At 33.6% G+C, this 13,420-nt stretch overlaps 1 protein-coding gene across 1 annotated transcript in view; it reads left to right on the plus strand.

The window, feature by feature from the left end:
- Window positions 1–9,884, plus strand: part of MS3_00009466 (uncharacterized protein) — a 140,888-nt gene extending 131,004 nt beyond the window's left edge. The window contains exons 1-3 of the mRNA XM_051217848.1: window positions 9,084–9,303; window positions 9,367–9,705; window positions 9,735–9,884. Coding sequence (XP_051064274.1) covers window positions 9,301–9,303; window positions 9,367–9,705; window positions 9,735–9,848 — 456 coding nt within the window. The 5' untranslated portion in view covers window positions 9,084–9,300 and the 3' untranslated portion in view covers window positions 9,849–9,884. Of the gene's footprint in view, window positions 9,304–9,366; window positions 9,706–9,734 lie in introns of the transcript that reaches the window.
- The last annotated feature ends 3,536 nt before the right edge of the window (window positions 9,885–13,420 follow it).

Here is a 13,420-nt window from a genome sequence, read left to right on the forward strand (position 1 = left end):
GAAAGGGAATCTGTAGTGTCGGTTATTACGTTAAGCCCATATACCTTATTCTAGCTTCCGGACAGCCCATTCTATTCAATCTACTTGAGACACATTCTAACCTTGTTATTTATTCGCTTATCAGTCTTGACTGTTTTTATATGAGCGCGTAGGTGTGTGTACATTTCTTATCCCATTACTCGTCACATGTCTGTAACTTACTTTTGTGTAACCATAAATATTGATTACGGCTTGGTTACCCGCCATATCCACTGCGCGTCGTTTTGCTTTGTTTTATTGCATTCACCTCATATACAAAATATATGTATTCACAAGTCCATTCTCGTTATTTGACTTATTTAATCCCGTTATTGACTAACGCGATTTAAGTCGACGAATATATACGAGAATAGGCGACATATATAATTCAACAACAATCATCATTACGATCACCTTGGTGTCAGATCCACGGGTCACTAAAGTGGAGAGCCCTTTCGACAACATCGTCCGATCTAAATGACGACAAAATTAAGGGTCCCACAAAAAATCAATAACACCTTTCCAGTAATTTCTTCTTACATTCCTTATAAAAGTTGATAGAACTCTTTTAACCAGTTTAAACATTTTTTCTTGGACGCATTAATAACTGACCTGTATTTCATATCACATACTATTTCTATTTCTTTCTTTGTTTGCTTTTTTTAAAAATTGTAATCCCATTCCTATCTCTTATTTCTTTATCAATCTAATCTCTTGATTAGATATGGCTCATCGATGGGTATGAGGTTATGGTGTCGGTATATAAATTAAAACAAGGATTTATTGACGTTCTGTAATCGACAATCTACCTGTAGAATCCAAACTAAGCTTTGAACTGAAGAATAACTGTCTAGATAGTTTAGATAAGCGCTGTTGCCTAGTTGACACCAAAACAATGTGATTGGGTAAATAAACGGTTCATTATAAATATAAATGTACATTATTACTTAAATAAATATTACCACATCGTTGTTCAACCAATAATTGTCCAACTAATCAAATCAAGCGCAATAAATAAATGTAATTCTATTCTTTCTGGATAGATCATGTACAGATTCGTTCGAAAGATAATGACATAGAGTGTTTCTAATTCTGGAAGAGTACTTCAATTCACAATCAAAAAATGGACAATTCCAATCAATGCATGCAATACAATCAAAGGAGGAACAAATCAATATGGCTGCCACCAAGACTATGCATCAACTAAAACAACATTAATACAGTTCAAGAAGAAACATAGAAACTCAGTGAAGGCGTAAGAAAAATAAAAATTATAATAAAATATAAATATGACATTCTCAAATGGAATCAAAAAGACTAACAACATGTACAACTGAAGGAATCAATAGGAACAAATTACAAGCGTATACATGGAGGGATTTTGACATACACACACAAAACCTTCAAAATGGATCTTACACTACGATTATTGTTTTTTTCCAGACTTAAATCAATCCAAATTCGCAAGTAAATTTAGGTTATTTTGTACAAAAGCTTGGAAGAAACACTCATGAATAGCGCTATTTATTTCAGTTTAATCAGGACTTGTTGCTTCAGGACTGACCTGCATCAATACCTGAACTAAGGATAGGGAGTGAAGTAGTCGAACGCGTTGACAACTTCACTTATCCTGAAAGTCTGATCAGCCATAATGGGTTGGTATCTGACGAAATCTCTGCACGGATTCAAAAACCCCGTTTGGCTTTTGTCAACTTACGTCACCTATGGCGAAGACGAGATATCTGTCTATCAATTAAGGGACGAGTAAACTGCGCGGCTGTCCGTTCTGTTTTAATTTACGGCAGCAAAACATGGCCATTAAGAGTAAAAGATACTCATAAGCTACTAGTATTTGAACACAGATGCCTTAAAAATATTGCTGGCGTCTGTCGGGATCATCGGGTAAGTAATAGTGAGGTTCGACGCAGGGTTTTAGGGAATGATGGTAAATCAGTTGATGAGGTTGTGAATCTTCATCGACTGAGATGGTAAGGTCACATGTTGCGTATGCCTGAACACCGATTACCACAACGTGCAATGCTAACCGGTGTTGGAGACGAGTGGATGAAAGATAGAGGTGGCCAAACCAAAACGTTGCATCAGTGCTTGAAGTCACTAACTTCTAGTCTTAGCCATGTTGGTAGATGCAGACTACTTGATTGGGGTCCGCGCGACTATCGAAACCAATGGTTGGAGACTGTGTGTGACATGGCTCAGAATCGATCACAATGGTGTAGGTGTATGCACTCTTTGTCTTCCCTTAAACTAAGAGATTAAAACCGCTTCATATCTTTCTTTTTATGAACTAATTCTTTCTTCCTGTACCATATCCTTACTGTAATCTTTCTTTTATATATTACCACCATTGAAGTAACTAATTCTATGAATCCGGCGTTCATCTTGTTGTGTTAATGAAGTATGGCAGCTTGAACCGATGTATATATATGCCTAGTCCTATGTTGTAGCTGACTGACTCAGTTTAATCAGTACCCAGTCTTTTATAACAGTTTTATCTTAATATATGAAAATACAGATGAAACAACTGATACTAGATGATACAAACACGCTTTACCGATGAATGACAACTAGAAACAAATCGAAGTAACAATCTTCTTGAATTCGTATATTCACACTTCATTATTTTTAGTTCAGTAATTTTATAGATTCTACCACAGATCGATCTCATTTAAACAACCGTGGGGAACTATGAAGTAGGGAACATCTATTTCTTCATAAGATTGTTAGGGACGATAGATCCCCAAAACTCATATTTTGTAATTTTATCATATCGATTAACTTATCGATTAAATGCTTAAATATTTGAATGGATGTCAATTGATGAACTTATCGATTAAATGATTAAATAGCAGTCAATTGACGAACTTATCGATTAAATATTTGAATGACCGTTGATTGATGAACTTATTGATTAATGTTTAAAAACATTTACCCATGACAATATCGATTATAAATATTTGTATAAATACGCTTGACTTGTGTGCCTGATTGACCTGACCTGACCTGACCTGGTATCTGCTGGTTGCCTGTAGAATAAACTTTCTACGCCTTACCAAGACTTATTGATCAAGTTAGCTGAGTTGGAGACAACGGACCAGAATAGCCTATTGAATCTCTGAATCCTGATCCTTCGTTCTGTTCCGAATAAGCCAAATCAGTAGTAGCATTCAGCTTTAACGAACCTAACAAGTATGAAACTCTGTAACAATGTACATTCACTATTGTAACAAAAGGGGATCACACCCAGGACCAACGGGTAAATGCTTATACTTTGACCAGTCACCCAATTGTATTTCTAAGTCCAGTCAATTCAGCATAATGAGTAAACATTACTCATTGTCATCAAAAGGTATTTGTCACAAGCTAGATAATGATTGAACTTCATTAATCATGATTTCTCATTAAAACTTAAGGAAATTACCTTTCGAAATTAGTTTCCAACATACGTATGATTCTTATTGATGAAATGAGAATAATGATTTTCAATCATCTCTTTTATATGAATTGTTTTATTGTTCTTCTGTTGTAATTTATTATGTTTTCTTCTTTCTCTTTTCTTTACATCATTGATTATTCTTACAATACAGCTTCATGTGGTTTAGGATTTAGTTTAACTACAAAACTTATTCATCCTAAATCAATATTGAATTCATCTATGAATGAATCGTTATTTGCTGTATATGTGAAAAATATTTTACCTGATGGTTCAGCTATAAAAGATGGACAATTACGTGTTGGTGATCGACTAATACAAGTAAATAATTTAATTTAATAATGAAGATTTAATTGTTTGATAAAATTAAAATAATAATAATAAAGATTTTATAAGCAAAGATGAATAGTAGTTAGTAGTAGAATCGAAGACGAGTGTTTCTCTGTATTTCAGACTCGTCAGCTGAATCTTAGAGTTAACGTTGACTTCAGGACTCGAACCCAATACCGTTCTCAATGGGAAGATACAGGCAAATAACACCAAGTGAATTCAAACTTCATCTCATCACACAAACAGGTGGCTATCAGGACTCAGTAGCTAACTGGATAAAACGACTACGTTTGAAGAGAACGGTATTGGGTTTGAGTGCCAAAATGAATATCAACTCTGGAATGCAGGTACATCTAGCTGACGAGTACCAAATAGAACGAAGTGGAGCGCGTCCTGGATTCTACTGTTAGCCACTATCCATCTTTGCTTATAAAGCTTGTGACTTCAGGTAATATTGAAGCAGTCCGCACAGGATGTACATTTGTCAACAAGAGACTTATCAATTGCAGTCCTTAATAACAATGGGAAGCTACAAGTAAACAACATCAAATGAACAACAAAGATTGTTTACAAAAATCAGATTGAAAACACTTGAAATAACGTATAAGAATAGGACAATATGATTGTTGTTGATAATCCGTTCAGGTTTGTTTAAATTCCATGATTTATAAAGAAACTAAATATTCCTATTGAGATATTACAAAGGCAGTGTTTATTGTAAACCAACTTTATAAAGCTAATATACACACTTTTCGAAATTTATGCTGTTACAGTGTAAGAGCAACTTTATCAGATCTTTGATCCACAGAGCCAAAATTATTTGTATTGATAATCATATTGAACAAGAGCTAAAACGTATTCATGATACATTACGTAAGCATGGATACCCATTAAATTTCCCAACGAAACATATGTCTGGAGCTAAACTGACAGTGAAACTATCGACGATATCAAAAAAGCCTATATTCTTCAAATTGCTATTCGAAGTTAATAAAGCCACTGAAATAGTAACCCGACATATACAAATGCTTTATAATGTACATTCAATGCAGTAAGTTTATGTCCTACTTTCTTCAGTCGGCCAGTAGTCAATTCACCAAATAAAGATAAATTGTCTTGTTCTTCTGCCTCTAAGTGTATTCACCATTTCTGCTACTCATGCAAAATCCGTTATATTGGGCGTACAACCAGACAAATACGTCATCGTATTGCCGAATATCACTCCACCTCGTTGACTAACAAAAGTAATCAGAAGCTCTATCTTAACATATCTAGTCGAAGTCATAGTAATACACATAAAAAAACTAACCTCTGTATATGAAAAAATTTATACAGTTTTTGAATCTACCCTGGCCTTCTAATATTCACTGCTTTCGGCCTCATAAGAATCTGATTATTCAGGACGATATACTAATGTCGATTCAGTTATCTTGATGACCTGAGTGCTATATATATATATATATATATATATATATATATATATATATATATATATATATATATATATGGTTTATCCATAGTAAATACATCTCAGTCCCACAGTAGGTCAGTCACTGGCACAATAGCCCAGTAGTAACGTCTCTGTGTCGCTGGGTGACAAAAATAAAATCTCTCAAAATGCACTAGATTGTACATAAACCTTGCACACAACTGCCAAATAACAAAAAATAAATTAAGTCCAACTTTCTTTGTTGAACAGCTTCAATCATTACCCTACATCTGAAATTGCATCATCATTCTCTTCCCATCGAAATAAACATTTTTCCACTGAGGTTTATCTTACGTTATGACTACATTTCATAGATTGCTGTTATTAGTTTTTACATACACATGATAGATTATCTTACTTACTTACGCCTGGTACTCCTAATAGGGCGGAGGCCGCTAACCAACATTCCCCAGCTCATTCTGTTCTGGGCCTTCCTTTTCAGTTCTATCCAATTTTTGTTCATTTTTCTCATGTCTGTCTCCGTTTCTCGGCATAATGTGTTCTTTAATCTTACTATTTTCCTTTGGCCTTGAAAATTCCATGTGAGGGCTTGGCTTGTGATGCAGTTGAGTGCTTTCCTCAATATATGTCCTGTCCACTTCCAGCGCTTCTTCTTGATTTTCTCCTCCACTGGAATCTGGTTTGTTCTCTTCCACAGAAGGTTGTTGCTGATAGTATCTGGCCAACGAATCCGAAGTATTTTGTGTAGACAACTATTAATAAACCTTTGTATGTTCTGGTGGATGGCTTTCTTCGTTCCCCAGGTTACCACCTCATACAGAAGATCTGTTTTGACATTTCTATTGAAAATTCTGACTTTGATGTTGGTTGACAGACAGTTGTTTTGAGTTGCAGATATTCTACAATTGTAGATATGCTGCTTTTGCTTTGCCGATCCGCGATGATAGATTATCAATGAGACAAGAATTCCTTTATCTATTTATATATATCAGATTGAAAATGAGTTTTATGAAGAAAATCACTAAAACCTAATATCACTTCACTGAGATATAATACAATGTAAAAACGAATTATTTCTATTTTAATCTCATGAATAAATTTTTAATGAATCTTTAAGTGTCTTTCTGCGTGTGTTAACCATTGTCCAATTTCTCATGGATTTTCAAGTTATGTATTATTATTATTATTATCATCTAAATAATAATTATCCATTTACCTTATTTCTATCTAATATAATTACATATATAAGCATATAGTTTACTTGAGTTGTTGCATTCATTAGTCAATTGAAGTTAGACTACCATGCAAAACCTGGAATCATTGGATAGCCGTTTTGTCCGAGTATGGGATCCATCAGTGGTCTAGAGGCTAAGCGTTCGCGTGCGAGACTGATAGGTCTTGGGTTCGAATCTCGAGAGGCGGGATCGTGGATGCGCTCTGCCACTGAAGAGTTCCACAATAGGTCAAAACTGCCTTCCAGTGTTTCCAAGTTTTCTATGGTAGTCTAGCTTCAATTGATTCATGAATTTACCTATTAAATTACTACAATCTTCAAAAAATTCCTCTCAAAATATAGCTTACTCTTAGTAATATAATTTATTGTTTTAATGTTTAGTTTTCGGATTTAATTGTGGAACTTTCAAAGTTACCCTTCCATTTATTCCACAAGTGTTATTTTAATTCGTTTTGATAAGTTTGTACATGACTGTCTTTTTAAGCTTTTGTTATCTTCATTTGTTGTTGTTTTCAGATTGAGTTTATTTGACAGTTAGCCTCCAGAATTACGACTGGTCGATGCTTTGAGTATGGGTTTGAAATATGAGTTTGTTAATTGGAACAACACATATAAGCGAACAATATTGTTTTCAATTAGATCGTCATCAGGCTTTACTCTAATATACATGAATATTTATACGAAAATTTGTTAAACCAATCAAGGCAATATGGGTCAATAATCACTATGACATAGAATAAGTCACTACACATAATAGGTAAAAGTACAAGTTAATAGTAGTAGGAAGACAGGTGAACTGATAATAATGAGAATAATAAAAATACAATAACAAAACTCTTATCAATAGTTAATCGTTGGCAATAGAAGGTCAAACAAACATGGGTAAATAGACTAGGAATAGTCAACACCAATACATTAAAATCATTACGTAATAAGATATGTGTAAATAATTAGATAGTGAAGAATACAAAGAGGCGGAAAATTACAAACAAATAATGGATGTGGAAATAAGGTTAACGATAACACAAATAGAATAAAATAAATAATGATAATAATAAAATTTAAAAAAAATTGCTAGTCAAGTTATAACTGGCCATCGAAGGGATAGGGGAGTCACGTATTTCTTCTGTACACATAAATTGGGGTTATATGTACGAATTCCAATGGCTTCAGCTGTATGTAGGAGACGGGAACGGACTCCGTTGGAAAATGATGGAGGTATACGATAGATAACTCGAAATGATTTCGATTTATCTACAGCATGACCGCTATCAATAAGATGTGCCAATATAGAACTGCGAATAGTTTTTCTCTGGCCCTTTATGTACCAAGTTGGTAGATGTTCACTCATTCGTTGGTTAAGATGCCTGGTAGTACGCCCTATATAGCTATCTCCACAGGAGCAGCTGAATTTGTAAATGCACATGGAAGAGACCAACTCAGGTAACTTATCCTTCGTTTGAGTAGACATCGCTGGTCGACAAGAGAAGGTCAACGCAAGATTGGCTGCGTAGAATGTCCTGGTGATTACTTTGGTTAACCTATATTTCAGAGTGTCACTAGCCACATCCCCGTTGAATTGCACTTTCATGTATAAAGGTTTCTTACGAACAGTCGAAATCTCCGACTTCTTTGTTACATCATGCATTCTTGAACTTTCTCTAATACAGAATTTCTTCAATCTAATTCATGTGTATACTTGTCTATGTCTATCAATGTTAGCCTTATTTTTAATTTATCTTTATTTCTGTGAAGATGAACGAAGCATCCACTTGATCCGTTGCAAAATTCATTGTCATCAGTGCAATTACTTTTATGGATAATTAATCATTTGTATTCCTTGTCTGTTATGTCGTTCTGTCTGTAGTGGAATTGAATAAACTCGCTGTGTTGTGGCTTGTCACAGACATTAAATCCAAAATAGTTTTAGAATCTTTCTATTATATATGATTGAGCAAATTGTTTCTTCGTTTCTGAGGTTACTTTTCATATATATATATATATATATATATATATATTGATTCACTAAACACCTTTTGATAATGTCATCAGTTGGGGGTGGGGGTGGGGTTAGTTGATTATTCTGATAAACAACAAACTGAAAATAAGGTAGTGTAGAAGATTTATATCTTAAATGGATCATTTCGATAAAACTAGATAGTTTGCTCAATAGAACTTTTATCATTCTGCTTACGAACAATATGATCAGCATAAATAAACCATGAATACTGCACAACTAAACTATCTTTAGCTTAGTGAATAAAACTTCATCAAGAATGAAAATGAATTTCTTCAATTCTTTTCATTAATTTTGTTTATGTTACATCCGAGCGAAGATTACGAGTAATATCTGAGACCTATCAATGGACTAATATTATTTATATATTCTTATGCTATATATATTCAGTAACTAGACTGTATATATCTATATTCCCCTTATTATAAGCTTTATTTTGACCTATAATTTATGATTGTACGATTTATGGTTCTTAAGCAATGTTCAGTTTATTGACTACTGCCTCCCACGTTCACAGTCACTTTTTGGCTCTATTGTGCACAAATGTTATTTCTTGTTTTATGGTGCGATGCGGTTTGTTTGGCTGATACATAAACCCAGTATGTTTGAAATAAATGATTCGATTCGTTTTGATTCGCATAGTGCAAGCTGGTATCTGGTGATCTGAACTCAAGTGGACATGCTAGGCGAACATAGAACCAAATAAGGACGCTAGGCTGCTCATACCGGTTGAACGTCATTGGTTTGGCGGCACAGTGCTAAGATTGTATAAGTCGTATCTTGATTGGTGGATAAATCACATGGTAACTAGCGTTACAGTTTATTTATTTAAATTTTAACACTTTCTCTTTTCTTTTCTTTTCAAGATCGATAATTTAGACGTAATTGGTAAATCACAAGCACAAATTGTAGCCATATTACGAATTAAACCAGTTGGTAGTATTGTTCATTTATTAGTACGTCGTCAAGTGCATCAATGTCAATTAAATACAAATAATTGTTTAACATGTCATTTCTTATTAAATTCAACCTATCAATGTCCAAATTTATTAAATACACCAATGAATCAAATAACAAATCATTTAACTTGTGAGAAATTATCTAATTGGGTTGATACACGTAAATGTTCATCACCACCATTACAAATGACATTATATTATGATGGATTAACTAATTTAGAACGTGTTTATCATCCAAATTATCCAGTGAGTTGAATATTAATTTGTTTTTTAAGTGTTTAACGTTCGAAACTCACGAAGCGAGATTATGGATGCACCGTGCCACTGAGGAGTCACATAATAGGATGAAGCGACTATTCAGTGATTCCAAGTTTTCCATGGTGGTTTAGCTTTGATTGGTTCATGATCTTAACTATTAAAATGACTATTTTTTTTGTTTAAATGTAGTGTAGTAAACTATTTTAAATGCAGTAAACACAGACAAGCATTGTCTTTTGAATTATCCAGCATTTATCCTGTTTTATCATTTCATATCATAGACCAACTTTATTTAGACAATTAGTGTAAAACAAACCCTATGCTGATAATTAACATGTACTCAGTGGAGACAAGCTTCGTGAGGGAATTCTCGGAGTTCTAGTAAGAAGCCGTGACCAGTGGAGCTAATATGTGTCGGGTAGAGACAGGTATCTACCTCAGTACAATGGAAGATGGTCATATAATTTAGTGGATTGGTTGATGTTAGACATTAACATCATTGGATGCCAGCTCAGTGATCCAGTAGGTTAAGCGTTCGCGCACGAAACTGAAGGCCGTGGGTTGGAATCCCGTGGGCGGGATCGTGGATACGCACTGCTGTGGAGTCCCACAATAGGACGAAACGGCAGTCCAGTGCTTCTAGTTTTTAATGGTGGTCTAACACTAATCGGTTCATGATCTCATTCTAAAACAAAAAGCACTGAGCTTTCAGACCTCATTAGCCAGAGGCATAATCTCCTGACTACTTAGTCGATATCCATTGGTTAAGATTTATAACCTTGTCATTGATATTTATTTATAAGTTCAGTCAGTTTGAGATATCCTGGATTCGAACTTCAGTTAAGTTGTGGGTGGGCACTTCTCTAGAGTCTCGAAATTCGATTTAGGGTCCACATACTGATTAATTCAACAGAAAAAAGTTCTTTCAGTGGATATGCTACATATATTTGTCAGAATATTACCATGGTAAGCAAGCAGATTTAGAATAAAAGATTCATGGATTGATTTAGACAACATGAAAAACAGTGTAGTTGTTAGTTTCTTAATTAACATTGTTTTTACGACAAAATGAATCGTCATAAGGTATTGAAAAAAAGTGAGATATCGTGTATGTTAGACTAAAATATCATAAAATCAGGATTATGATATATGAACGGAATTTAGACAACATCATTTTAGCAAAATAATCTACGTCCAGTATAATGGTTATATATTTTCATAGGTTAAATCACGAACTGTTATTAGCTAGATCATTGTTGAAAACTAGTAAGCATTAGATAATTGCTTAATCCTAGTATGGGACTAGTCAAAAGTAGTCACTTTTGCTTCTACTACCCAAGATCGAATTCATGATCTTGAATCCAGTGTACTAACACTTAACTTTTAGATCCCTGAAGCGTTATTCAGGATCTCGCATGTTTAACTTTGTCCAAATCACAATACTGTACCATCATTTTGGATTGTCTACACTGGATAACTATCTCACACCCTATATAGTTGAACTCTATTGATCACCATTATATATTTATTAAGAAAACAAGGGGGGGGTTGTTTATTTCATAAGATTGATAACTGAATTTCTTCACAAATACAAAAAGAATATATAATATCCATATCATTTACTCCAAAATCACTTTCTTCTGAATGAAAGCAATAGTTCCCCTGCCCCCCCCCAGATAAGTTCCGTTAGTTATTATGACTGTTAAACTATATTGATTATTTAATTTTAATCATTATTTCGTATTCTATTTTTTTTATTTTAATTTTTAGCTTTATCCAGATGTGATACTACTTCGTTTACATATTCCACTTATTCCTATCAATGAAGAGAATATAGATCATCTTAAAAATTCTAAAAATTGTTTCAATACTACTATTAATACTACTACTACTACTACTACTACTACTACTAATACTGATAGTAATAATAATAGTAATAGTAATAACCCATTAACTACAACAAGTTTACGTCAAATGCGTCTTGGTGTTAGTGTACGTGAATCTAATTCATCACGAGCAAGTAAATTAAATGAATTATCACAGAATACAATTAAATTAAAAACAAATATAAATAAAAATAATGATAAAATAAATCAAATCAATTCATTAACTGATACATCATATATTGCTGATTCTATATATGGTGGTGTAATAGTGAAATGTGTCATAGAAGGTGGAGCTGCACATAAAGTAAGTAGCCCTTCCCCTCCCCTCCTTTTTTTCCTTGTTTACAAATGGATTCTACTATTATTTGCATGATATAAATATAAGGAAATCATATCATGAAATGTGTATTACACTATAGTCTTATATTATTGATAACATTGTATAATAGAGATGTGAAAAACCTGTGTTATTTCTGGGGGATATTGATGCCATGAATCTCAAATCAAATTAACATTCTTTAAAATATATAATTAAGGAAGTAGCTGTGACTATGTGTTATGGGGAAGGTTTCTACTCATTGATAATTTAATAGATAAGATGATAGTCAGCTAATATGTGGTTAGTTCTAGGTTTAAAAAATATCTTTGTGTCTACGTAAATTTATGCTACTGAAAGGTAGAGATGACAGAAATTGAAATTATTATTAATTCATGTAAAAGTTCTGATTAGGTCATTTTAGATCCTTCTATATGAAAAATGTAATCTATTTAGTGCTACTCTTTATGTGTGTAAGGCATTTTATTCTTCATGACCAGAAAACGTCAACACTTCTCCCGTAGTTAATCCTTCTTATGCAGCCTGCGTCCAGTAAATTTGTTATATCTGGTCGTAGCAATTGTTATGTTTGGTCGTCGCCAATCGATGTGCCGAAAAAGAACGCTGATGTGAAAGTAAGAACATACAAGACTGATATAAGTGAAGATTTATTAACCCCAAAACACTATGACGAGGACGAATCGAATCTAGTCTAAAATACACTGGTTTATATATTGATTGTACACCCATTTTGATTAATAATTAGAATTAAATCACATACTCAGTTATAACAAATCACTTACTGAGCATAGTTCATGTCAAGTGAATACAAGAATATGGGAAAACAAGCAAACACTACACTGAATGATCCTCATGTTGAATCAACGGAATACAAGAATATCGTATATTCAACAGGATAAAATATCATACGACAAAAGAAAACAAATAATACAGTGAATGATCATGACACTGAATTAGAATGGATGTTGAATGTTGAATAAAACTCATAATGAGTAAATCAATCGAAAATTGATTTTTCTTTCCATCATATCAAGCAATAATTAATCTACTGGGTATAACTCGGGTCCTAACAAAATTTCAATGATTCGAAGCACCTCCCAATTGTGTTTTTTTATTTCTACTTCTATTAGAATAATTCTCTAAGTCTCCTACATTGCCCGAATGTTCCATGTTCCAATATTCATTATTGTTTTTGTTGTCAGAAGGGGTATTTGACTGGTGACTTCCAAAGATTCTCGGCTTACATCGTGAGGCGTCATAAATTTTCTAAATATAAACCTTTATATCCTCAGGGAAGAATTCAGATTGTTTTTTTTTCTGGTTAACGTTATTTTAGCAAGGTTCTTTTCCTCAGGATAGATTTTCTACCGCCATTCTCAACTCTCCTTACTTCTGTCTAAGCTTGTGACCGGCAATGGCTCTAGAGGAACTCCAGGTGGAGCTCAGTTAAATTTACGGAACAGTTTAACGGAACGATTAA

This window comes from Schistosoma haematobium, chromosome 7 (genome assembly GCF_000699445.3).
Source record: "Schistosoma haematobium chromosome 7, whole genome shotgun sequence".
NCBI classification, from domain to species: Eukaryota; Metazoa; Platyhelminthes; class Trematoda; order Strigeidida; family Schistosomatidae; genus Schistosoma; species Schistosoma haematobium.